This window comes from Macadamia integrifolia, chromosome 13 (assembly GCF_013358625.1).
Source record: "Macadamia integrifolia cultivar HAES 741 chromosome 13, SCU_Mint_v3, whole genome shotgun sequence".
NCBI classification, from domain to species: domain Eukaryota; kingdom Viridiplantae; phylum Streptophyta; class Magnoliopsida; order Proteales; family Proteaceae; genus Macadamia; species Macadamia integrifolia.
The window spans coordinates 4,700,370-4,727,967 of record NC_056569.1 but is presented as its reverse complement, the minus strand read 5'-3'; the positions used below and the strand labels follow the sequence as shown (position 1 = coordinate 4,727,967).

The following is a 27,598-nucleotide window of genomic DNA, read 5'->3' as shown; positions in this document are numbered from 1 at the left end:
GAAATGGATACGCTTCGAGGCCGACAATTGGTACCGGTGTTGTGTAGTCTATACTCAACTATTATATGCATGGTAGATTAGGTAAACGGTCATGGGTTCCACTTTGTGGCTAATGTGTTACCAGTATCATGTACCTCGAGACTGTACATGGAGATGGATTACACTTTGTGGCCGACGTGTTACCAGTATCGTGTAATTCATACTAAATGTATCACTATGAAGGCATGTAAAATATTGTGGTTAGGCATCACTCCCTATGCTACAAACCCTTGCCCATAAGGGTTAAGGTGTTGGATAAACCATTGTGGTATGTTCGAGGTGCCTTTTTCGGAATGCCACACCTGCAGTACGATGTGATCATTGCCGGAGGCGGGAACTAGTCAGGCTTGGCCAATGATTGGTACTGGTGCTGTGACAGCCAAGAAGGGGTTATCAGGGGTTTACTGGGTGACCGATGGATGCATACGGAGACTGACAGGCTTCTATTCACGGCTAGGATTTTTATCCCTACATAGTCGTTGGTGGGTCCAAGATGAGGGATACAACCTAATGTGCCGTAGTAGCATTTACTAGACTTAGTTGTATTGATAGTTGGAAAATAAAATAAATGAATTGCATCACGAGCATTATGGACTATATATTTAATTTCTGTAATCATGCCTCATATTTACTTATGCGAATGCTATGCTTGGATGTGTATGAACCCAACCGGTCACTGAGCGAGTTGGAAAGCTCACCCCACGTATACACCCCTTTATAGATGATGATGCAGGTACTGTGGTGCCGATGGTGTGTGACCTAGTATCCTTCGGGTCAGAGTATGGTGTAAGCGACTAGTGGATACCAGAAGTGGAGGAACATGGTCAGGACTGTGCTTGTGATCACTCTGTTTACGCTACTTGTGTAGCGTACTTTTGATCTTTTGATATAGACTATGGATTGTATATTTTGGGATTAATATTTATAAGTCTTCGATAATTGTAAGAGAATAACTTGGTTATGGATATTATGTTATCATTAGATATTTCACCATTTTATTGATGATTCCACTGCTTTTAGTTGGTTTGTGATGTGAGATTGTGAAATGTTAAGGTACTGCGATCAGAGATCCTGGTAGGTTTGTAAGACAGGTATGTGTCTTACTCACACCACCAGTATTCCTAATGATAAAGTTGGGTTTACTAGATATGGGGTGTGGCAGAATGCCATCCCTACCCCTAACCAATTCCTCTTTCAACTTAATTCCACAACTTAGGGTTAGGTTTTACCTTCTCAACAGGCTTTGGGTGTGTAAGAGGGTCCACCACCAGCTGTATGACCTCTATTTCATCTCCACAAGTGTAGCAGCACACCATCCATACAGGTGTGGAACAGCAGCTACAGCTATAGCACCATCTGTGGCATCTGCCTGTATAGTAGCAGCAGCCACAGGCACAGTAGGCAGCAGCCGCATGCAGTTTGGCTAGCCACCATTTCCCTTCTTCCTTCTTCTTCTTCTTCCTTTTCTTTCTCTGTTCGTTCCTTCTATGTTTCTCTTTTGTTTTGCAGCAACTAAAGAAAGAAGGAACAACCGACCTACTTTCTTTTATAAGCTAAATAGACCTTAGGGTTTGTTTGGCAAATAATACTCAAAACCAAAACCCATTTTTCACTTTTAGAACTCAAATAACTTTTTATAGAAAATAGGTTTCAATATGAAACCAACTGCATTAATACCCTTAGACAGACCTTAGGTTATGGTAGAAAATGGTTAAAATAATTCCTCAAGATAGTGCGGCCCATAAGGAAAAACACCAATTGTGGGCATTCTCCAACTGAACCAGCTGGCCGGTTGGCCAAAGGCTCTCCAGCCGGTTAGCCCCTTTTTGGCCCTCTGCTGTCCAATCCTCTAGTTAAGGTACCCCACCTTATATGGAACCTCTCTCCACTCATGTAGGCATCATTAAGGTTGTCCATACACTGCAATAACATATCCTTCTCCTTCCTAGTCACCTGATTATAAGTCCTTTTCACCTTGTACCCTTCTCCATAAATTTTCTATTTCTAAGACTGGGGTTCTAAAATTAGGGTGTTACAGTGAGAATCTTCTATCTAGCTCAGGATTGATTTAGGAAAAAGAGCAGGTCGATTACAATAGAAAACATCTACCAGTAGAAACAGTAAAGTATAATGGTGATCAAAGATTTTAAATCACAATATATATAGCATGTATTACATGGCAACCAATACGATTTTCTTGAATATTGATGGATTCTTTCACTACCCCTCATTTTTTTTCCATATCCATAAGAAGGGAACATAAAAGTATTTCTAGGGGGGAGAGAGAGAAAGAGAGAGAGAGGAAGAGAAATTTGGAGGTGCAACCGTTCATCGATCTCATAGTCTCATCCCTTGGAACGCTAGGTTTGGCTCAACCAAAAAAAAAAAAAAAAAAAACAGAAGGGTAAGAGTTTTTAAGCATTTAATAAATCCACAATAGCAGGGGCAATTCTGTATATATCTCACCTATTTATTCTCTTATCAAAACCATGGTGACACTCCCTCCCAAATTTCTCTATAAGACTCTCTTTGGTATCATTTTCTTTTTGATTTTTACCTATTTGACAAAAATCATTAATGAAAGCCATTTTTTATCAAAACATAAAAATGATTTGGTAACTACTTGAGAAAAATGGTTTTTTTTTTTTTTTTGTGAGAAATAGTTTGGCATCCCCCATGTGCAAAATGATTTTTTGAAGAAATGGATGAAGAGATGTTCCCTTCACCCATCTTCCTTATAACTCTCTTTCTCCACTTTGGATTTCTAATTATAAAGAAAATGACTATTTTACCCTCCATATTGGGACTTTAACTACGTGTTCATTAAATTTCAGTGCAAAATAACTAAAAATCAATTTTGGCTAAAACATATAAATTTTTTTTTACTCTTGATCTCTTTTTGGTTTTTGTATTTTATCATTTTTTTTTTAAATAGAAACAAACTCCATAAATTATACCAAATGCAACCAAAACTGTTTTTGGGAATAAAAATAAAAACGAAAAATGATACCATAGAGGGCCTAAGTTATCACATGTACAACTTTCTTATCCTTTATCTTATCTTTCCTTATTTTCTGCTCTCTCTTTTTTCTTTTAATTGTCCAATAGTCCTAGAACGTGGGAATTCTTTCCTATTTTCTCTCCTCTCAGAACCCTCTTTTCCCATGTCTCTCTTCCAGCGATCTATGTCCTTCTTTCCTTCTATTTCTCTAATTTTTGTTTTTCTTTTAAATTGTTCAGGAGGCTTAAAATGTGGGGAATTCCTTCCCCTATTTTATTTTCTCAAATTTTCTATGCCCAACTGAAATTAGAGAAACGAAAAGGATGGATTGGGGCTTTATAACTTCAATTGTGATAATATATATATATATAGAGAGAGAGACAGGCATTTTGGACATTGATTGTACATGGTGTCCTTCCTTGCATATATGAAGACAATAATCTTTCAATCCAATTCCAATCCATAATCATCACTAGGTTTATGGTACTTCCCAGAATCAGTTAGAGAGGAATGTTAGCTTTGCGAGAGAGAGTCTAATGACATGACTATGAAAGAGAGAGAGAGAGAGGATTTGCCAAACTGCATTTATAATTTCAAACCACGAATGCACCCTTACCTAAAGAGGCATGTCTCTGAACACAAAGGGAGGCCAATTTGGTCCATTTATGAGTATAGAATGAAGGCTATTATAGTCCATTGAAAAAGTATACCAAAAAGTTGAAGTACATACTTTTAATAGCAGTATGATATTATATGATATGATTGGTCAATTTAAAAGTATAGAATGGAGGGTATTATGGTCTATTGAAAAAGTATACCAAAAAATCGAAGTAGTATTTAATAGTAGAATGATATATATATATATATATATATCAATCAATTTTCTACAAAATCAATTTGCAGCCTTCTCATTTTGGGTTTATTAATTGTTAAAGCCATGCACTCTTTCGAAGAATAGATGCCTCATATTAGTCATTGGTTTATTGAAAGGTCTTGTCTGTTTTGTAGTCCTTTTTTTCTCCCACTACATGGTTTATAGGACATATGCAAGTTAGAAACTTTGGATCTCATGAATAAAAAAGAAGGAAAAAAAAAAGGCTAAAAAAAATACATTAAAAAAATAAAATCCATCTAAATGTATCCGAATCCACAAAATATTTTGGTTCTGACGATGACGCAAGCATTTGTATGTTAATTGTTTTATTGTTTTCCACTTGGCTTCAAAGAGACCAAGAGCAGCAACTGCAACACCTTAGTAACAACCATTCCAACCTGCATGAATGGGGAACAACAATATATGTTGTAAGCTTTATAACAGTTAAGCAAAAAATAAAATTTCAGTGGAAGTAGGAGAGAAGGAAGACGAGAGAGAGAGATCCATATCGGTACCATTTAGGGCATGTTTTACTAACTTTACCGTTGATTCTGGGCCTGAAGTAGATGTTGAACTAAGTAAATAACTTGGGATTGAACCTTTCACATGATGAGTTATGGGACCCAAAATCTATATCATAGGAGTTGAGGGGAGAGGGAAAGTATTTAGGAATCTAACACCACTATAGGCATGGAATCTGAGAATCTAGTAGGAAACCTCTTGTTTTTAGGATCTCACATCGGTTAGGAGTGGGATTTCCATGTTTTCATATACCTGTGAGTCCCTCCACCCGATAGATTAGTCTTTGGGCTTTGAATCTAACACTTGTAACCCCAATAAAGATTTTTGGATACTACTTTCTAAGCTTAGAAGAAGAATTGTAAAATCTCTCTAATAAGTGGTATTGGGGTAATGGGCTTATACTTTAATGTTGTTCACAACTAGGAGGAAATTGGGCATTCCATTCATATGATCGCTACACTTGTTCTCTCAAGAATGTTGATTACAAAACGCAAGTATGAGTTTAAATATGCGGTGTACAATGAACTGGATCACATGAAAATTTTGAATAATCTATTGCTAGTTGAGAAGGATAAGATTTTCATTAGTAGCTTGCAATTAGTCCCCAGACTTGAGAGGTCTTTATCATTATAGTTAACAATTACATATGTCATTAGGCCTATACATCAGTGTATTAGATTCATGATAATTGACTGTGAACGAAAAAATTGCTCAACAAAGAATCCACTTCCCACAAGTAGGATATCGAAGGCATTATATGTACATGGTTAGATGAAACCATGATCCAATAGTATGTTTTGTATAATTTATAATTTTTTTATAATAATATTAATTAACATTATTTTGTTTTTTGAAATACTTTTGAAATATTAATCATCGTCAGATTCTCTATACACAGAATTGCAACGGATTAGGATGGTGACAATAATTATTTTACTGCCCTAAGGTGTATCATGGGATAATGTATAGTGAAGGATAAATCCTAATTAACTATTCCTTTAGGAAAGTAAGAGTTATATTTACTTAGGGTCTATTTATTAGTAAAAAATTTAATTGAGATCAAAGATATTTTATCCAATGATAACTTTTAGGTAGATATCACAATAGGATGCTTCCCCCTCCCAATTTTCAGTAATTATGAGATTCTACATAAAATAATATGCAATTTGGAAAGACATGTAATAGAAGATCTATTCTAATTAGAAAGTAAAAAAGATTGGATTCTATTAATAATGAAAGTCAATGAAGGGAAGGGTTGCTTAACCTAACCTACTTAGCCAGTCTTCTCTCTCATAGTAAATACACTCTTCTTCTCTCCTAGTATTCTCTCTTCTCTCTTGAGTAGTGTAGTAGGGTTTTTTTAAACTTAAAAGTGAGTGAATCAAGCAGTTTTATCAATTGGTATCAGAGTTTCCCTCACATTTTTATGGTTTTTGTTTAGATTTTAATTTTTTATATTATATATATTGAAAATATAAATAAAAAAATCAAGGTTTCAAAGCTAGCTTTGGTTGTAGGTAGCCCACCCACAAAAATAGGCAGGCACACCTGTGGCTCTTAGTAACCCACCTGTAGTAGTAGGAAAACATGCCTACGGTTGTAGGCTACCTACCCATATCTTTGTAGCAAGTGTGATACCCTTCCTTAGGTGCATGAGCACCCATAGCGAGAAGGCTTCTGTAGCAATAGGTGGGCAAGGCTTTTGCCACCATAACCCCACATAGGCACTAACCACAAGCTTATATGCCCGTGTATTAGAAGTTGGCATGTGCAAAAAATGGTACTTCCCCTCCTCTGGTTCCGTTTTCCACTTAGTGACCTATAATTATCTAAAGGAGGAGGTTGGGAAAACTACTAATTTTCCTAGAGCTAGCAACTCAACCAATAGAAAGATTATTCATTTTAATATTACCTTGGCTTCTAAGCTGTCTAACATAATGTTTGCATCCATGAAAGGAGGTATGGCCCTAAAAATCAATATCCAGAAGGCATATGATACTATGTCTTGGAATTTTATATTCAATGTTCTGAGGAAGTTTGGGTTTTCAGAACGATGGATTTCTTGGATCCATCAGTTCTTGATGACAACTAGAATTTTGGTCCTTTTGAATGGCAGCTCTGTTAACTATTTTGGTGTGGAGAGGGGGTTGTGCCAAGGGGACCTGATCTCGCCTATACTGTTTATTATCGTGGAAGAGATGCTTTGCAGAGGTCTCTCTACACTTGTGACTAAAAAGAAAATTAAAGCTCTGATTGGTCCACATGGTGTTAATACTCCAGCTCATGGTTTGTTCGTGGATGATGTTTTCATTTTTTCTAACGCTTCCATCAAGTATCTCAAGAATTTAAATGACTTACTAGATATTAGAATTTTTCGGGTCAATAGATAAATCTAGAGAAGAGTAAGATGTTCTTGGGATCTATTCCAGCTCACAGGAAATAGGCGTCTTGTCGGGTGGAAAGAAAAAAATATGTCAATGGCTAGAAGGCTTGAACTAGTTTGTCTGTCATTTTGGGCATGACTAACCATAGTTTTGCAGTCTAGCGGTGGCCCTCTTCTCTTATTGCTACTATGGAGAGGGGGATGAGGAACTTCATATGGACAAGAGAGGTTGACACAGTTAAAAATGTTTCAATAAGATGGGATGTGTGTTGTAGACCTGAGGAAGGTGGTTTTGGGCTCCGTAGGCTGAGAGACATCAACAAAGCTATGCTTTGTAATATGGTGTGGACAATTAAACATGAAAATTCAATGGCTTGTAGATTTTTTAGGGGTAGTTTTTTTAGGGTAGATGGTTCACTCAAGAAAGGCTATAAGGCATCTCTATTTGGCCTGGATTTCGAAAGATGTGAAAATTTATTTCTTCAAAAGAAAGATGGTTGGTAATGGGAGGAAAATAAAATTCTGGTCAGATAGATGGATTGGCGAAAAATCTATCCAAGAAATCGTTGGGTTGGAGGAGAATTCTGGGCTTATAAATGATGGGAAGGTTTACTGGTTCATTGAAAATTTTTAATGGATAACGCCTGAAGTACTGTCCTTAGTGCTGAATGATACGTTTGACATGCTTTAAAATATTAAAATTCCTCAATATGAATGCGAGGATATGTGCTTGTGGAGTCTTACTTTGGATGGATCATTTAACTCCAATTTGACGTGGGAGGAGATTAGGACTTGTAATCCTAAAGTCCCTTGGGTTTCTCTAGTCTAGTGTAGAAAGTTGCAGCCAAGGGTGTCTATTTTTGGGTGGCAGATGGTTCACAGTAGCTCCCCATGGATGATGCAGTAAGGAAGAGGGGAATTGCGTTTGTTTCAATGTGTAACTTGTGTGGAGTGGAGGCTGAGTGAATGGACCATATATTTCTTTATTGTTCTTTTTCTGAGAAGATATGGAGTCACGTTACTTTTATAGGTGTTTCAATGTCGAGTGGAAGAAGTTCAGATCCTTGATAGATCTGGTCCAATGGTGGAAAAGGAAGCTGAGTCATGTGTGTTGCAAAGAAGCGTGGGCTTTGGGGTTGATCACAATGGCTGGCCTTATTTGGAAAGAGAGAAATAATAGGAGGCATGATGGTAAAGTGAGACTTCCTAGGTACGTGATCCAAATGATCATTGAAAATATAAGGAACTGTAATCCTTGTCTAAAGGTGAAGTGAAGTTGGTGGCTGATATTATTTACTGTAGGAATCTAGGTTCAAGGATTCCGAATGAGCCTAACATACCTATATTAGAGGTGTTCTAGAGTAAACCCCAGGAAAATTAGGTAAAGTTGAATTTTGATGGAAGCTCTATGGAAATCTAGGTCGAGCGGGTGCAGGTGGGATTTTTTGTGATCATATGAAAAGAGTTTTGAGATCCTATAATTTTTATGGGTGTGACAGAGGTGTTTCAAGCTGAGGTGGAAGGGTTTATGGAGGACCTTATGCGTGCACATGAGCTGGAAATAAATCGGCAATGGGTGGAGTCTAATTCAAGTGCGGTGATGACTCTGATTCGAGTACAGTGGTGACCTTGGTTCAACAAAAGAGGATATCATGGATTGGTTTACAAAGATGGATTTATCTCTAGCCATACTTAGAAGGGATTACATTGATGATTACACAAAACTTCAGAGAGGCCAATTCGATAGCTAATTTTTCGCCAGAGATGCAGCGAAGTCAGGGATATCATATTCAAATGTAGTTTTTCCAACTCATATTGTGGATTTGATAAGGAGAGATGTGGAGGGTAGTCCTAATTATTGGTTTTCCTAATGCATTGTCCTTTCCCTTGCTGATGGTAATGCCAAAGGTGGGGGTTAGGAGAGTGAGTTTTTTGGTGTTTCTTTTTGTACTAATGTTATTTTTTCCTCTTTAATAATATTAATTTTTAGCAAATAATAAAAAACGGTGGGACTAGGATACAAGTGGTTTCAAGGTCATTTCCAAAGGGGAGGTGGAGAGACTGTCAGAGTCTGGGCACCTAGCTACATGGATAACCTTTTCCTTTATTGAAATAATATGAAAGGAAGTTTGAAGGAAGAAGAAAATGTTTGGGATAAACCCTAAAGGATAACTCAACAAGCCAACCCAACAGAGCCAACCAATAGGCCAATAGTTAGACCTATCTGTAGAAACACAACCCTAAAACGATGTAGAAGATAATGGAAAAACAAGAGCAAGCAATGCACACAGATTTACAAGGTTCGGCAAAATTGCCTACATCCTCAATGAGATGAGATCCTGCTTCACTATAAATGGAGAATAGGTTTACAATGCTTGTCCTCACACCTCTTAGTATTGTTTGCATTACAGAGAAAGAAACCCTCGCTACAAATATATAGGGACTGCCATCCTGCCTGTCAAGGTGCCTGTACTAGTACTCCCTGGATTAAACTATGAAGGAATACAAGACATCGTACACCAACACTATCAACCACCTAGGCTTGAATTCTTTCGAGCCTCCTGTAAAGATAACCTGTAGATGTCTTCATCCTCGTACCTCATCAGAGGTACAAACCCGCACCTATTTGGTGCGTCTCTCATCTTCAGCAATGAGTAATATTAATCAAGTCTAAACAGGACTCGAACTTCTCTGTCGTAGCTGGCTTGGTAAATATATTTGTAGGATTGAGATCTGTATAAATTTTTTTCAAGTGAATACTGCCTTCTGACACGAGCTCCCCGATCTTGTGAAATCTCACATCAATATGCTTTGTCCTTGTATGAAACACTTAATTCTTTGCAAGATGTATGACACTCTGACTGTCACAATGTAACATTGTACCTCCTTGCTCTAACTCCAACTCACAAACCAATCTAGCCAACTAAACTCCTTCCTTGGCAGCCTCAACTGCCACTATATACTCTGCCTCTATAGTAGAAAATGCAATTGTAGACTGAAGCCTTGCCCTCCATGATATAGGTCCACCAGCCAATGTAAATACATACCCTATGGTAGACCCCCTCCTGTCTAAATCACCAGCATAGTCAGAATCAACATAACCTACCAATTCTGTGGAACTTCCTTTACCATTGAACATAACACCTATATCTTTTATCTTGCTCAGATATTTGAAGATCCACTTAATTGCATTTCAATGCTTCTTCCCTAGATTACTCATGTATCTGCTAACAACATTAACTGCATGATGCAAATCCGGCTTGCTACAAACCATAGCATATATGAGACTCACAACTGCACAGCATAGGGGACCTAAGACATCTGCTCCACCTCCTCATGTGTTATAGGGCATTCCCTTTCAGATAACTTGAAGTGACTAGCTAATAGAGTGCTAACCGGCTTATCATTTTCTATGTTGCAACGCTCTAGCACCTTTTCAATATACCACTTTTGAGTTACCCACACTTTACCTGCATTTATATTTGTAAGGATTTCTATGCCAAGGATCTTCTTAACAACATTAAGAACCTTTATCTCAAATTCAGGACTCAACAAAGACTTCAAAGAGACTATATCATGTTTATTCTTTGCAGCAATGAGCATATCATCAACATAAAGCATCAACAAAATAATGGAATTATCACGACATTTTATAATAAACACAACTATTATACTTACTTCTTCTGTAGCCAATCTTCATCATGTGAAAATCAAAGCGCTTGTACCACTACCTAGGAGATTGCTTAAGACCATAAAGTGATCTCTTAAGCAGACAAACATGATCTTCCTTTCCCTGCACCTTGAAACCTTCAGGCTACTCCATATAAATGTATTCCTCCAAGTCACCATGAATAAATGCATTCTTGACATCAAGTTGTTTAAGCTCCAAATCATACATGACCACCAAAGCAAGTAGTACCCGGATCGAAGTGTGCTTCACCACTGGAGAGAATATTTCATTATAGTATATCCCCTCATTCTGTGCATAGCCCTTGGCTACAAGTCTGGCTTTATACCTTTCATGCTCATTCTCATATGCTGCCTCTTTCTTATGAAAGACCCATTTACATCAAATGATTTTTCTTCCCTTGGGTTTTTTCACAATCTCCCAAGTCTTGTTCTTCTATAGAGACTCCATTTCCTCCATTATAGCTTTCATCCATTTATCATGTTGTGCATCACTCAAAGTATTATGGTAGGAAAATAGATCACTTGTACCTACAATGAGGGCATCGGAAACCATATTCTCAAACCTGTATCTCACAGGTGCTTTGTGAGTATACTTTCCTTTACCCTTTGCCACAGTATAAGAAACTTCTACTGCTTTCTGTTGTCCTAGTAAGTCATTGGATGAGTCATCTTCTCTTGTTGTTTCTAACTCACCTAACTCCACCTACATAGTAGAACCTTCTTTATTTTCATCAACTACTTGTGAACTACACTTTGACTTCACTATGTGAGACTCATCAAATACAACATCCCTGCTAACTACAACCTTCTATGAACTTGGATCCCACAACTTAAATCCCTTTATGCCTTTCTCAAAACCAAGAAAGATACACTGCTTAGATTTTGAGTCTAACTTAGAATGCTATTGACTCTCTACATAAGCATAGGCTGGAAAACCAAATATTTTTAGAGTAGAATAATTTACTATTTTTCTTGTCCATACCTCTTCGGGAATTTTACAATTAATCACCTTTGATGGAGATCTGTTGATGAAAAAACATGCCATATTCATTGCTTTTTCCCAAAATCTCTTGCTCAACCTTGCATTCAGCCTCATACTCTGAACTCTTTTTAGAAGTATCTTATTCATCCTTTCAGCTACACCATTTTACTATGGTGTCTTTGGAACCGTGAAGTAACATATAATCCCTTCAGCTTTACATAATTCTAGAAATGGCTTGTACATATGCTCTCCTCTATTATCTATTCTCAAGTACTTAATTTTCTTTCCTGTCTTCCTTTCTACCTTAGCCTTCCATTTCTTGAATTTAGTGAGCACCTCAATTTTATGCTTCATAAAATAGATCCAGACTTTCCTTGAGTAATCATCAACAAAGGCCACGAAGTATTTTATCCCACCTTTAGATTTTGTTGTTGAAAGACCCTATACATCTCTATGTACATAATCGAACACCCCTTTGCTCGTATGTTTAGCGGTTTTGAAACTAACATTACAATATTTCCCGAACACACAATACTTGTAGAAGTTCAATTTTTAAGTTTTCACTCCCTTAAATAGTTTTCTTTTATAAAGCTCCATCAATCCCCTTTTTCCCATATGCCCTAGCCGCATATGCCATAGATAAGTATCATCCGTATCAAATCCTACATCTGCAGTCACAAATGCTCCACCTGTAACAGTGCTCCCTATGAGTCTGTATAGGTTTCCTATTAGTTGTCCCTTTAAGACAACCATAACACCCTTAATAACTTTGAAAACTCACCTATAGTTATGTACTTGCAGCCATTTGAGTCAAGTGACCCCAAAGATACTAAGTGTATCCTTAATTCTGATATACATCTCACATCTACTAAAGTTCTTGCTATCCCATCAAACATCTTGATTTTGATAGCGCCTATCCCAATGGTTTTTCACACAACATCATTCCCCATTAGGACAGACCCACCATTATATGATTGATATATCAAACCAATCCTTATAGTGGGCACACATGATATGAACATCTAGAATCTAAAATCCAAGAATCAGAATGTTGATTCCTACTTGAAGATATAGTGAGTAAATCTCCATCAGAGAGTACATTATCATCATTTCCATCTGAACTATCAGCCACGCTAGCTTCCTCAGATGCCTTATCTACGTCTTTCTTCTTCAAGTCCGCCTTCCTCTTTAAGCACTCTCTCTTTAGATGACCTTCTTTATTGCAATAGTAATAAGAGACCTTTTTCTTTGCCCCTTTTGATTTTGATTGACTCTTTCTAGATCCCTTCTGATTTGATCTCCCTCTTTCCTGCTCTTTGTCACCTCCAAAAAGACCTTCTCCATGAGATTTTTTACTATTGGTTTTTTTCCTTGTATCATTAGATATGAGGGCATCCAAGACTTCATCCATCTCGAAGGTCTCCTTCTCATACAAGAGAGTCGTTACCATGTGATCATACGATTCTGAGAGCAACGATAGCAACAATAATGCTTTATCTTCATCCTCGATCTTAACCTCCAAGTTTGTAAGTTTACTTACGATCTGATTGAACATGTTAAGATGCTCTAATAGATTCATACATTCCTTCATCTATAGAGAATACAATTGCTTCTTCACAAACAACTTGTTCGTTAAGGACTTCGTCATGAAGATGCTTTCAAGTTTCACCCATAGATGCGGTGTGGATTTGATACCCACAATATATTGTAGGGCATCATCAGAAAGATTCAATCGAATAGCACTTACCGCCTTTTCCTCCATCTCTTCCCAATCTTCGTCAATGATTTTTATAGGTTTTTTCAACTTCTCCAACAACGATTTCACCAAACCCTGTTGTACCAGAAGATCCTTCATCCTTTGATGCCGGAAGATAAAGTTCTTCCCATTGAACCTCTCAATATCATACTTAATATTCAATCCCTTCCCTGCCATCGTGATAGCAAACCCTAGAAAACAGAAACCTAGAGCTCTGATACCAATTTGTAGAAAGTAACCCTAAAACGATGCAGAAGATAATGGAAAAACAAGAACAAACAATGTACATAAATTTACGAGGTTCAGCAAGATTGCTAACCACCTTAGTAAGATGAGATCTTACTTCATTATCAATGGAGATTAGGGTTACAATGCTCGTCCTCACATCTCTCAGTATTGCTTGAATTATAAAGAAAGAAACCGTCGCTACAAATATATAGGGACCGCCGTCCTGCTTGTCGAGGTGCCTACACCAATACTCCCTGGATTAAACTGTGATGGAATACAAGACATTGTACACCAACACTATTAGCCACTAGGCCAACTATTAGTCCTATCATATAACCAAGTGATATATTCCTTTGGAATTATGCTTCTGGTACTAAGAAGAAACCCTAATCCCATTTGTGTTTTTGTTGTGATTACTTTTATCAAGTGAGGAACTGTAAATGTTGTTAATTTGACTTGGGATTGCCTGACTCTATAAACACCAAATTTTGTCCCCTCCTTGGCAATGATGAATTATGGGCAACGATGAAACATATACTCTCTCTTTCACAAAGAAGTCAAATTTTCGGCATAAGTCTAGACTAGCCCAGCTATCCCAACCTAAAGCCACTATGCGAGAACATGAAGAGTACAATTGAGCATAAGACCGATTAGGAGTTCAGCCCAATATTTTTATACGGGAAGGGTGCCCGAAAATGATCATTGATACTATTTTCCAGAATACGACAATTGAGCCTAGCATGTGCTCGATTCCTGTATCATTGGAAAGTATTCAAAAATATGGTCCCATTGATATCTTGTACAGAAAAAATGGATACCCAAATGTGCCGTATTTCCTACCTAAACTTTAAACCAGTTAAACTAGAATAAACCTGAACCAAACCAGAATAAACCTGAACCAAATTAGACCAACCCAGACCAAGCCAGGCCAAACCGAACCAAACCAAACCTATTTGCTTTCCCTCAGTTGATAAGAATCAACTGGAACTGCCTAAACCTATGGCCACCTGGTCTACAACTAATCGCCCAAGCTATTCCCTTCCACGGAGCCATGAATTGGCTTCCACAGAGATGATAAGGTTTACCATCTCTGTATAAGGGCTAGTTTCAAACACTAGTATCCATTCTATATCTCAGGATCTTGATGGACTAGTTTCCATTCGGTTTAACCAACAAATAACCCCTCCTGTTTACCAAAGTTCAAGAAGGTCTTGCTCTGATGCATTGACTTCTTCCGACATAGGAAAATGGATTAACCAAAATAGGACTCCGACTCCTATCTCAAACCTTGATGGCGTCCAATCCAGCCAAAATATTGTCTATAGAACTTATGAAACCACTTCTACCGTTCCAGAAACAGCCCCTTCTGAGGCCCCTGACCAAAGGTCTCCTACTCAATCTGAGGTTGAACCACCTCTTAGTGATCCAAAGAATCCCGGAGTTCACATGATCCAAATAGAAACAAATTACCAAATAGACAAACCATTACTTCGAAACGATTTTGAATCACTTAAAAACAAACTAAAATGTGAATGGTTTTTATCAACCTTTAATTTAGAACAACAAGCACAAATTCGAACAAGCTGGTACAATTTTATGACAAATCTCAAAACAAATGTTTTCTTCTTTACATATTTTGATATTTATGCCCAGGATAACAATATCTATTATCCCTGGCATAATCAGGTATGTACTCAAACAGCTTCTCACAAATCCTGGACCCTTTATACTGGTCCAACAACAACTGCTATCCATCCCCCGGTGGAAAACATCAAACATAATTACAAAAACAATGAAATAACTGCTTCTCCATTTAAAGTTGCAAAAAAAGATGATCCTAACAGAAGACAAATTGAACAATTAAAATTTGCAAACCTAAGTCTTCAAACTATAGGTAATCAACTATCCAGAGTTGAAAACCTTGTCCAACTTAAACCAATAGCCTCTTCATCTATGATACCAGCTCCAGTTCCAACTTCTGTTCCTTTATTCAAAACTTATAATATTCCTCAAAGACAACAACTCGCTCTTAACAAGTCATTTGTCTTAGACCAAATAAACCAATGACTTACTATTCTAAATGCTGCTGAAACACATTTAGATACTGATAATCCGCAAACACCTATTTGTAATAACCAATCCTCAGCTGAACCTTCGGCTGGATCAAACAATAGAGGTGTTCGCACCATTATAGGATGTTCTTCGGACTCTTCCTCGAGTTATGAAGAAAAGGACTTCCCCCAAATTAACCAAATTGGTCAAAGTTTGACCCAACACCCGGTCTTCCCTAACCTTCAAATTGAAGCTAGAGGAACTGCTCCTCAGGCTTCCTACCAAAGTGGTATCATCTATGAGTGAAACATAGATGGTCTGTCTGACCATAATCTCATGACACAAACTTCAAAAAATGACTATGGTTAGCAACGCACATCGTATCAAAAATACACCTGATAGTGTTGTGGCTACTTTACTTGTTTCTGGCTTTACTGGCCAACTCAAAGGTTGGTGGGATTATATCCTAACTGATGTCCAAAAAACTGAAATTTTAATGGCTGTCCAAATTACAGCCGAAGGGGTTCCCCTTCTTGATGATGAAGGTATTCCTATAGAAGATGCTGTTAATACTCTTATTTTCAGTATTGCTAATTATTTCTTAGGAAATCCATCTCGTCTCAAAGATAGAACAACTGAACAATTATCAAATTTTCGATGTAAGAAATTACATGATTTTAAATGGTACAAAGACACTTTTTTAACCAAAATCTTGACTAGACCTGATGCAAACCTTCCTTGTTGGAAAGAAAAATTCCTTACAGGATTACCAACCTTGTTTTCTGAAAAGATCAAACAACGCCTTAGGAAAGAAAATGATGGGATCATACCCTATGATCAAATGTCCTATGGCCAAATCATTAGTCTAATCCATGAAGAAGGTCTCGCCCTTTGTACTGATATTAGGCTAAAGAAACAAATCCATAAAGAAAACAAATTTTATAAATGTGAATTAGGAGGTTTCTGCGAACAATTTGGTTTTCCTCCTCTTAGACCTCCAACCAAACATAAACACAAATCTTCTCGTAAATATTATAAGAAATTTCACAAATCTAAAAAATATGTGTCACATAGACCATTCACAACCCCTGAGTTTTATCATAAAACTCCCCCAAAACCCAAATATAACAAATACAGAAAGCTTTTCAAGGCACCTAAAAACTTCAAAGATCCAAAACCTGACAAATCCTATCAAGGATGTTTTCGATGTGGCAAACCTGGCCATATTGCTAAATTCTGTAGAGTCTCAAATAAAATTAATTCCCTACAAATCTCCGAACAAGACAAAACCCAAATTCTTGCCTTATTTCAAGACACCTCTTCATCCTCTTCTGAAGATGAAAATTACAAACTTAATCAAATTCAAGCTTTTGAACATACATCTTTTAGTCCGTCCAATAATGAGAATTTCCAAGCCTGTACTTGTGATTCTTGTATTATTGGTCTCAGCTGTGAAGACTGTGTTCCCAAATCTATTCGGATGCTCCGTGCATCACCAAATTCAAATATTTTCGATTATATCGATAGTCTGGTAGACCCTGAACATAAGAAGGCCTGCCTTGAACATCTCAGAAACAATGTTTCTACCCAAAATTCTCCTCAACCTTACAATCTCCACCAAATTATGCAGAAATTCGATAAGATATCAAAACCTCTTATTCCTGATCATTCTGGTCGAATCATATCTCTTGAAACCACCACTGCAACTTTGCAGTACGAGATAAAACATATCAAACAACAATTAGCCTTCTTAAATCGACAACAAAATCAGCAAACCGTAACTTCAAATAATGAACCTTTAATAAATCCTTTTGCAAATCAAAATCCTCCTGAACCTAACCCTACAATCCCTGGGTTTGTGGCTACCATAACTTGTCAAAATTGGTATGTACGAATAACCCTAGTTGTAAATGCCTCATTCAAATTTTTGGCCATTGCCTTAGTAGATTCTGGTGCAAATGCCAATTGTATTAACGAAGGTGCCATTCCAACCCAGTTCTATGAACGAACTACCCAACGCTTTAACACGGCAAATGGATCTGGGTTGAATGTCCAATACAAACTTTCAAATACCCATGTCTGTAACCAAGGCCTCTGCCTTCCCCAAACATTCATCCTCGTAAAAGACCTTGACCAGACCATAATACTTGGTCAGCCTTTTTTAGAAAAAATCAAACCTTTTAAAATAACCCAAGATGGGATTTCTACAAAATTCCAAGGACAAAAGATTGTCTTCCCATTCTTGCAAGCCCAAAATTCTGATAACCAAAGTGTTAACAAAATCAAACAATTAAACTTTCTCAAAACAGAGCTTCTCCATGAAAGAATTTCTGACCATCTTAAAAATCCCAAAACTATCCATCAAATTAATCAAATAAAGACAAAATTCGAATCCAATCTTTGTTCTGATTTTCCTGATGCCTTTTGGCATCGCAAGCAGCATATGGTTTTCCTACCTTATGCTTCTGGATTTTCAGACCTTCAAATCCCAACTAAAGCACGACCATCCCAAATGAATCAAACTCTCCTTGAGACTTGCAAAGAAGAGATTAATAATCTCTTGGCTAAAAAACTTATTCGACCTAGTACTTCTCCTTGGAGTTGTACGGCCTTTTATGTCAACAAGGCTGCTGAAATAGAAAGAGGTACTCCCAGGTTAGTCGTAAATTACAAACCCTTAAATGATGCCCTCCAATGGGTCAGATATCCAATCCCAAACCAAAAAGACCTGCTCCAAAGAATTTATCAAGCAAAAATCTTCTCCAAATCCGATATAAAATCTGGTTTCTGGCAGATCCAGATCCAAGAGAAAGATCGTTACAAAACTGCCTTCACAACTCCCTTCGGCCTGTATGAATGGAACGTTATGCCATTTGGCCTCAAAAATGCCCCTAGTGAATTTCAGAAGATCATGAATGACATTTTTAACTCCTATGGGCAATTTACCATTGTCTATATTGACGATGTCTTGGTTTTCTCAAATTCTATTGAACAACACTTCAAACACCTAAGAATGTTTTACCAAATTATAAAATCAAATGGTCTTGTTTTATCTAAAAGAAAAATGGAATTCTTCCTCACCAAAGTTAGGTTTCTTTGCCATTTGATCGAAAAGGGTACCCTCACCCCTATTGATCGTGCCATTACTTTTGGTGAAAAGTTCCCTGATCAAATCCTTGACAAAACTCAATTACAAAGATTTCTAGGAAGTCTAAATTACGTTCGTGATTTTCTTCCTCAAATCAGTAAAATTGCCGAGCCATTATACCTTCGGCTTAAAAAGAAACCAACTCCTTAGTCATCAACCCAGACTACGGCCGTTCAAACAATCAAAAAATTAGTTAAGGAAATTCCCTGTTTATTTATTCCTAATCCTGAGGCTTTCAAGATTGTTGAAACCAACGCCTCAGATATTGGATATGGAGGAATTCTCAAACAAAGACTTCTTGATAACAACAAAGAAAAATTAATCCAATTTACTTCTGGTATATGGAATTCTGCTCAAAAGAATTACAGTACCATCAAAAAGAAAATTTTATCGATTGTTCTCTGCATACAAAATTTTCAAAATACATTATTAAACAAACCATTTTTAGTTCGTGTTGATTGTAGTGCAGCCAAATATGTTTTACAAAATGATGTTTTAAATCTTGCATCAAAACAAATTTTTGCCCGCTGGCAAGCTTTATTATCAATTTTTGAATTTCAAATAGAATATATTAAAGGAGAATCCAATTATGTCCCTGACTTTCTTACCCATGAATTCCTACAGGGCCAGACTCTTCAAATCAACCTTATCAAGATGGCTCCCCCTAAGGAGTCCACCTCCTCAAATTCAATTTTCAAAACCAAATCAAGCTATGGTGCCTCAGCAGCCTTTGTTGCACCATCCAACCAAATAGTTACTCGAAGCCAATCCCAGATGGCCACTACAAATAAACCCTATTCCCATGTTGTGGTCATTTCCTCAGCCGCTGGTCCCCTCCAAACCTCAAATAAGACTAGTTCTAGCCTACAAATTACTCAAGCCAAACCTCTCCAAACAGCCCAAGGTTCTAAACTCAAAAGCCAATACCATAAAAAACTATGCAAAGAAGACCTCTTCACCATTGAAGAGCCCCTGTTCAAATATGCCGACTCTCCTACCATGATGGCACAACAAATTTTCTACAAAGGATGGCATCACCATTCCACCCCTCCTTTAAAAAATCAAGAATTCTACGAATATATCCTCGTAGAAACTGACTCCGTCAGATTCAAACTCAACTATGACAAAAATGACCAAACATTGGTTACACATACAACTGTAACTATATGTAAAATTCTTTCACTACAAGATTGGGGCAGTCATCCCCTTAATACAAAAAGTTTTTCAAATACCTTTACCCCACAAACCTTTACATACTTTGACTACCAGGACACCTGGTTCAAAGCCTTCTGCTTCCAAAACAGAATCAACCACCACTCTTGGTTCTTCTGTTTTGAGTACAGATTCAATAATCAAACTCCCCTCTGGTTCCCTAAATGGTGGGATCAATATGGTCCTATGATTGAGATCCTCCCACCACAAATACAAGATTCCTTTGAAATATTCTGTCAAAATACAATCCCCCAACCTCACCAACCTGACCTACTCCGGTTCTTTCTCCACTGTCGTCTGGCATGGATACTTTTCTAGGAGTATCAAATTTATGATTACCAGGTACCTGACTGGATTGCTCCAATTCTTTGCCAATCCTTCAACGTCAAATGGTGGGATAACTGTGACGTCTCTAAATGTGAAAGTACGTCCCTTATCAAAATCCTCACAGGTCTTAAACCTATTCCAACAATCCAAAGCACATCAAAGTCAAGCATCAAAAGTGAGAAGAAAGCCCTTCTGGCCCGATTAGCCGAGCTCAGTTCAGACTTAGAAGGCGAAGCAGGCTCCAGTGATGATGCATATAGCCTCAAATCCATCAAAGGATCTATTCCTGCCCACAAACTTTGCTATGGTAAGATCCATATAAGGATGACCCTGATTATGAGCTTGCCAGCTCCAAGGCATCTTCCTCCAGCAAATTCAAAGAAGTAACCTCTCAAAAATCTCAAAGGGCTACAAAATCAAAGTCTTCATCGACCAAACCTTAGTTTGGTCTTTAACGTTTGCTAGGACGGTTATAAATTAGCCGATCGGTATGGCCGTAAAACATACCTAGTCAAACAACCTCGGACAACCTATTATGGAAAGGAGGTACTGTTACTATCCCAGGTTAAAGGATAGTCCGGCCAATATCCGGCTCAAACAAATAGGATATAAACCCCTTGATCAAACCAATACAGAGAACAGTGTCTCTGACACGTGGAATGCCGTGGTAAGATCATAGAAGATTCCAAATCATTTGTCGACAGCAACTCCAAGCAAAGATTTCAAATCATTTGTCGACAGCAACTCAAACTTTTGGCGCCAACAGTTCCACAACTGTCGGCAGTAACTGTTCACTCCAAAATACAAATTCAAGTGCACAGTTCCAAATAGTGACAAATGAAATGTCGAATAGTACCTAATTTGGTACAGTACCAAATGAAATCCAAATGATATCCAAACTCACATGTAATTCAAATGAGCCTCCTTGCATTATAAAAGGAGCATCACCCCATCACCCAAACCACTTGAAAATTAGGATTTCTCAAACTTGTAACTTAGAGAGAGAAGCTCCGAAGCAAGCTTTGTCCTCACAAGTTCTTCCAATATCTCTGAAGTACTCCGCCGGACCTTCAAGTGTTCCAGCAGACTTCGACAACAGGCTCTGATCATTTCAAGTCTGATCGCCCTCCAAAGGTTAGCTGACTACAGCTCAAAGCCACTACTCAGACCAAACAACCTTCTTCTTCTCAAACCTTCCAACCCAAGCCTACCCAAAAACCCAAGAACTCTGGATCAAAATCTCCAAATATTGTATAATTTGATTTCTCAAATTATATTCCAAAGTATTTTCTTTGATTACATTATTAGCTTTCTACATCTGCATACAACAACTTCTTGTTCTATCTTTGGATCAAAGCCTACAGTCGAGCCTCTTGATTCCAAGAAATAGATCTAGTTAAGCAACTTTTATTTTCTGCAATTCCATATCCTTTATTTTGAGTTTATGGTCTTGTTCTTTATTTGTTTATTTTAATTTCAGCACGATTTAGTTCTAAGTAAGGTATTGCACCTATCTTAGTGTAAGTCTCCTTGCTGGATCGGAGTAAGGTATTGCACATATCTCGTCCTGATTGCCATACAGAACCAGGAGATCCCTATTTCCCTGGATTTTGGTATATCTCGATCCTGTAATCTGGTAAGATGGTAAACCTTATCATCTCTGTGTAAGATATCCCATGGATCTCACCCTTTTAGTGTTTGCTTCCACGGAGGATGATAAAGCTTACCATCTCCATGTAAGATTTTATAAGGAGATGGTAAGTCTTACCATCTCCTTGTAAGAATTCTTCATGGATCTCTCCTTTCTATTATAAATAGGTGACCCCGGGTCACCGAGAAAGGTAGAGAGAAATCCCCAGAGAGTGAAATCTCTATTCCGCAAACCCCTGCAAACTAAAAAAGGAAAAAAAATCCCCAAAGGGGGAAGAAAATCTTGAGAGAGAAATCTTTGTTCTAGAGACCCTTGAAAAAAAAAAAAAAGGAAAGAAAGAATGCAAGAGTTTGGGGGATTTCAGAGCCGATCGTTCAAAGCTCGCTGAAGTCGACACCCTAGTACAGAAGCCCTATTTCCCTAGGTCTGGAAGACCGCGTCATCCATTTCAGGTTCATACGGAACCTCTGCTTAAATTTTTACAGTTGATTTTGATATTTTTATTATAGCGCGGAAGCCCTGCCCATCTTCCACTGCTAATTCCTGTTCTAGGAACATAACGTGGAAGCAATGCCTATATTCCCATAGCTAATTCCTATTTTAGGAACATAGCGCAAAAGCACTACCTGTATTCCCATAGTTGATTCATGTTCTAGGAATATAGCGTGGAAGCTCTACCCATGTTCCCACTGTTGATTCCTATTCTAGGAATATAGCGCGGAAGTGCTGCCCAGATTCCCAAAGCCAAAATCCATTTCTGCATCATAACACTGTATTCCTTTGCAATAATATAGATCGTGATTTTATTTGTGTGCATGATCCATACCTCATCTCTGCATTCATTATTATATGTGTTCACCACATAGAATAACGACTTTATTTATGATTTCATGTATTAATTTATGCATTTGTACATTAAATGATAGTCTACTTCAGCATCCCATATGTTCATTATATGTGTTCCTCACATAAAATAACAATCATCATCATCATTTCAAGAGGCATCACACATTTATATAGACAAGTTAGTTATATTTTCTGTCATTTTATACAACTTATCATTTTATATGATTTTAATATAGATTATGTATTATTCGATGTAATGTTTTAATAGTTTTTTTAATCATTCCATGCAATAATATAGATATGTTATATTATATCGTGTGATAAAGCTTCCATGTCAGCTTAGGTTGTTAAAATTCTCAAGGGAGAATATTCGAAATCCAAGCATCTGGTAGAAAAACTAGAAATTCCGGGTGAGGTGAGTGCCTAACACCTTCCCACACTCGTAACCTGACATGGACCCCTATTTCTGGAATAGACCAAAATATGAAGTCAAATTCGGAGCTTTCGTCCTTTCACAAGAATTTAACCCCCTACTTGAGCTTGATCCCTCGAATAGAATTGGGCTCCACCATAGGGTTCAAGGCCTTGAATCCTAGATGACTCCAAAAATCATGCTTTCCCCATCCCTTATAGTCGCCAGACATGTTTGGAGACATCACCCTGCAAGGCAGATAGGTGAGAGGAAATAAGCGGGAAAAAGACAACAAGAAATATTCCACATTGAAAACCCCAAAGAAGGGAATGAAGGAGAAAAGAGGGTATGGTTCACCCCTCACTCTCTCTCTCCATCCGACCAAAAAGAATCTGTTTTCCCTTACAGACTCCAATAACTCTTTATACAATAATATGCAATTCGGAAAGAGAGACAATAGAATATCTATCCTAATTAGAAACCAAAAAGATTGATTCCATTAAGAGGAAATTACATTCCCCTCCCCTGTATGTTTCAGGTATTACACAACCCTCCCCTACGAAGTTTGTAATTACAAATTCCTCCCTTCTAAGTTGTAGAATATATCAACCATACCTTGACCATGAGTGAGAAACCGTTAAGTGTGATACAAATTTGTATTAAACCCCAAAATACCCTTGGTCCAATGGAGATGACGATTTTTCCCTCAACCATTATTATCATCTTCTTCCTTGAGAAACCATGGGAGAGTTAGGGTTTATTCTAACATTTGCGGTAGGTTGTTCGGAAATCTGAAATCGAAGAGAGCATTGATGGCCTTATCCAATTTATTGCATCTCTTGGCACAAGTGATGATAGTGGAGTAAGTGATGTTATCTAACTCAACTCCAGTGTCGATCATTTCATGGGAAAGGTTTTCAATGAGCTGATACTCCTTTCGAACCTCAATGACTTCATGGTGACATTGTAGAAGATGGTTTCAAGGGGGAAAGGTTCTGGGTCTTGAGCCAATTGAAGAAAAAGAGGATTTTTTGCAATGGCTTCAAGTTGTTGAGGACTAAAAGCGCATTATCTCTAGTTGGTGGGTGAGGGATCTCTTGGAGAGCAGCAGAAAAGGAGATTTCAGAGGGTTCACAGTATTGAGCTTGCGAGAGAAGAACTTAAGGTCTTAGAGTTGAGGGCTATAATAGAGAGAAGAGCATTTATGGCGTTGAAGGGTGAGGACAGAGCGTTTAGGTCTAGATGGATTGACCCAGGTGGAATTGGGCTTGGATTGGAGTTGAGGTTGTTTGTTTTTCTTGGCCTCAGAGAGGAGATTGAGGGATAGGGGCTTTAGCTAGTCGGATAGGGATGGGTTTTGTGGTGGAGATTCTGCTTCTGCTCTTGTTGCTGCATCAGGAGAAGATTTGGTGGTGGCAGAGGAGACGCAGAGAATGGTGAATCTCTCGGTGGGTTGTTGTCTGGAAGATGAGAAGAACAAAAAGGGTCTCTTTGCATCAGATGAATGTGTCAAGGTGAAATGGAAATCCAAAGCCATAGAGACAATAGCAGCCATGGATGTGTTCCTGAAGTATGAGAGCTCTAATTCACTAAATCATATCCATATCTCTAGTCTTGTAAGCAGATATGTCATCGGTGAAACCATTGATTGGCACCTCTCTCCCTCAATCGGTTCAGGTGATCGAAGTTAAAGAAGAAACTCTCAATTGCCTCAGGTGATCGCGGGGTTGAACGGCTCCAAGAAATCAACTTATTGAGGTTGGAGAGAATGATATTTAAAGAAAGAGGAAAGAGGTAAAAATGTCATTTAACATCTGTTTCTAATAGTGTTAACACCACAGGGTACGGTTGTAATTATAAACTTCGCAGGGGGTCTAAGTGTAATACCTAAAACATCTAGGGGAGGGGAGTTTAATTTCCTCTTCCATTAATTAAGTGGGGGTGGGGGCGGGGGCTTTGAGGGAATGTCGACCTACATTACTTAGCCCCTCTTCTCTCCAGTAGAAATCTATCTCTCTCTCTCTCTCTCTCTTGTCACTTTGCCTTTTCTTTTGAATGGTAGATTAGGGTTTGTGAACCTTATACGTGAGCGAGATAAGAAGCTTATCTCCTCAATATTTGTGCAATCATATTTCAATGTGTTTGTTACATCCGCTGTGTTGCTAGATTATGAAATAGCTGAGTTCCATAGGAGGCATTAGTTTGTAGCACACGAGGTAATAGTTCTTCCCTTCCTAAATTTTGATCAGATTTCCTACATTGTGCGAGGTGCGATTATATAGAAAAAGATAAATTGCATCTGAGGTACCCCAAGTTTAAGGAAATAACGTTTGGTTACCTCATGCTTCAACTATGATTTTTGGGGTTTCTTAACAACTGCTTTTTTTATAATCAACTTCTTTATTTCCCAATTTTGCCCTTGTGGCCGAGCTGTGTTCGGGTACTTGCGTCCATCTCTCCCTGGCTTAGCCCTCTCTATCCCTTCTTCTCTTCATCTCCTTCTTCTAGAGATTCATAAAGAAGAAGGTCAAGAAAATTATTAAGGCCATTGCACAAACTCACTCTTTTCTACCTCTTTCAAGTTCGACTTCTCCACATCTTGGGCTCTTCCCCTTCAATGCAGATCCTATTCTAATTTCAGCCTCTTTTACACTTTATCAATAACTTCAACTACCAAAATATCTTCCCAGACAATATAACACATTGTCCTCTTCAATGTCAAAGATGAGACAGAGTCCTCGAAGATCAATGCATGCCACGACCAGTGGCCTGAATGGTCTGATCAAATCTCTCGACAACTCAGTGCTGTGTCGATCCACTGGAACCGATCTTCTACATTCGCATTCAATGTACTTGATATCATATCGGTCGATATGTATCGGTATCACAGCGTTATCCGCTATATATCATTCCAGATTGAAAGTAACTGTCCAAAAAGTGGTTTCATTTTTACTTTAGACGCAATACAGACTTGATACATTCCGATCTGTATTGTATCACTACTGCTATGACTGATACGGCCATTATAAAGATCAGGAGTATTGGCCACAAAATGGTTTGTTTTTACAGCCAATAATTAAGGACGTGATATCCTACCCAAAAAAGAATAAAAAATTAAGGACGTGATACAATCCGATCCATATTCGATATTAACAGTGACTGATACGATTATTGATACTGATACTGATACCGATAGCAAAGTGCATTTCACTGATTATGCAGTTATTGATTAGGGTTGACTGTTGGATCAAAAGAAATTTGACTAGCCGTTGGGTTGGGGGTTTAGAAGACACGAAGTAAGCATACACTTACTACCTTCTTCTTTCTTACGAATTTTCTTGATATGTATCTACTTCACTAGCTAATGATCGACTAAAGATCCATCAAAAAACAAAAGGATGAGAAATTAAGGAAAACTTACAAGTCCTTTAGGCATGATGATGAACTGTGTGAACCCAACTCGTCGGCAACTCGATCTAGTGAAAATGTTGATGGCACCCGTGGTCGGCTTGGTGAGTCCTTCCATAAGAGAGGATTGATCTCCGAAGATGTCCGGCTTGAAGGAGGTGAGAAGGGAGGCGAAGGTGACGGCGACGGGGAGAAGTTATACTTTTGATGCCCGGGGCCAACGCTGATGGGAAGGGGAGAAGGAGGAGTTGGGGGAGAGGAAGGTGGAGAAGCAAAGCTTCTCTTCTTCATAATTAGAGAAACAAGGGAAAGAAAAGGATGATTAGCCGTGAAGAACAGTATTCATGATGTTATGTTTTTTGTTTTGGGAGAGGAATACTTGTTTCTTTCAAGCTTGTTCGCTCCGGTGGTTCAAATTTTGGGGGAGATTTAATTACGTACCACCAAACCTTCACCTCCTAATGGTCAGCTCAGCTGGCGGTCTTTTTTAAAACCCACCGGTCCTCATCTTGCTTATATGTGAATTACAGAACTATCCTCGTTTCTTTCAAGTTATAATCATAGTACGTGCTTACCCTGTGGGGCCTAGCAAAACCTATGTGGTTCAAGGTATCTGGTACTCACTCTAGTACTGATTACTGAACCGATCCGATATATAGGAGGTTTACTTTGTGGGTCCCTAAAAAACACGTCATTGATAAAATGAAGAAAAATAAAAATGGGCTCCAATTAAATTGGATTTTTTTTTTCGCTAAAAGGCTGGGAATTTCATTAAAAAAAAAAAAAGAAAGGAATTACAGAAGAAATATAAAAACTGGATTTTTAACCTTCACCTCCGGCATTGTCATCCGCAAAGGAGAAAAATCCAATTAGTCGAACCTAAAGCTAGGCCTAGACTCAACATCATGTCTGATCTCATCCCTTATATGACTGGGAAAAATTACATTCCTCTCCGAAATTTTCTTTTTTGTTGTTTCCTTTGCTAGGAAATCCACAATGCAATTTGCCTCCCTAAAGCAGTGAGAAATCTTCTAGACTATAGAGTTCAAGTATGGCTGCATTAAAAT

General features: G+C 38.0%; 1 protein-coding gene across 2 annotated transcripts; it reads right to left on the bottom strand.

The window, feature by feature from the left end:
- Nucleotides 1-3,985: 3,985 nt before the first annotated feature.
- On the bottom strand, nucleotides 3,986-27,170 carry LOC122060079 (vegetative cell wall protein gp1-like). Of its 2 annotated transcripts, none has more exons than XR_006134248.1 (2): nucleotides 26,545-27,170; nucleotides 3,986-4,312 (listed from the first exon to the last, which is right to left on the bottom strand). XR_006134248.1 is itself a non-coding variant. In XM_042623248.1 (2 exons), exons 1-2 carry the CDS (start codon nucleotides 26,820-26,822, stop codon nucleotides 23,242-23,244), a joined length of 408 nt encoding a protein of 135 aa, XP_042479182.1. In that variant the 5' UTR covers nucleotides 26,823-26,980; the 3' UTR covers nucleotides 22,997-23,241. The 2 variants fall into 2 exon arrangements, 1 of the variants encoding a protein (XP_042479182.1); XM_042623248.1 differs by lacking the exon at nucleotides 3,986-4,312 and adding an exon at nucleotides 22,997-23,371 and having other exon boundaries at nucleotides 26,545-26,980.
- Nucleotides 27,171-27,598: the final 428 nt, after the last annotated feature.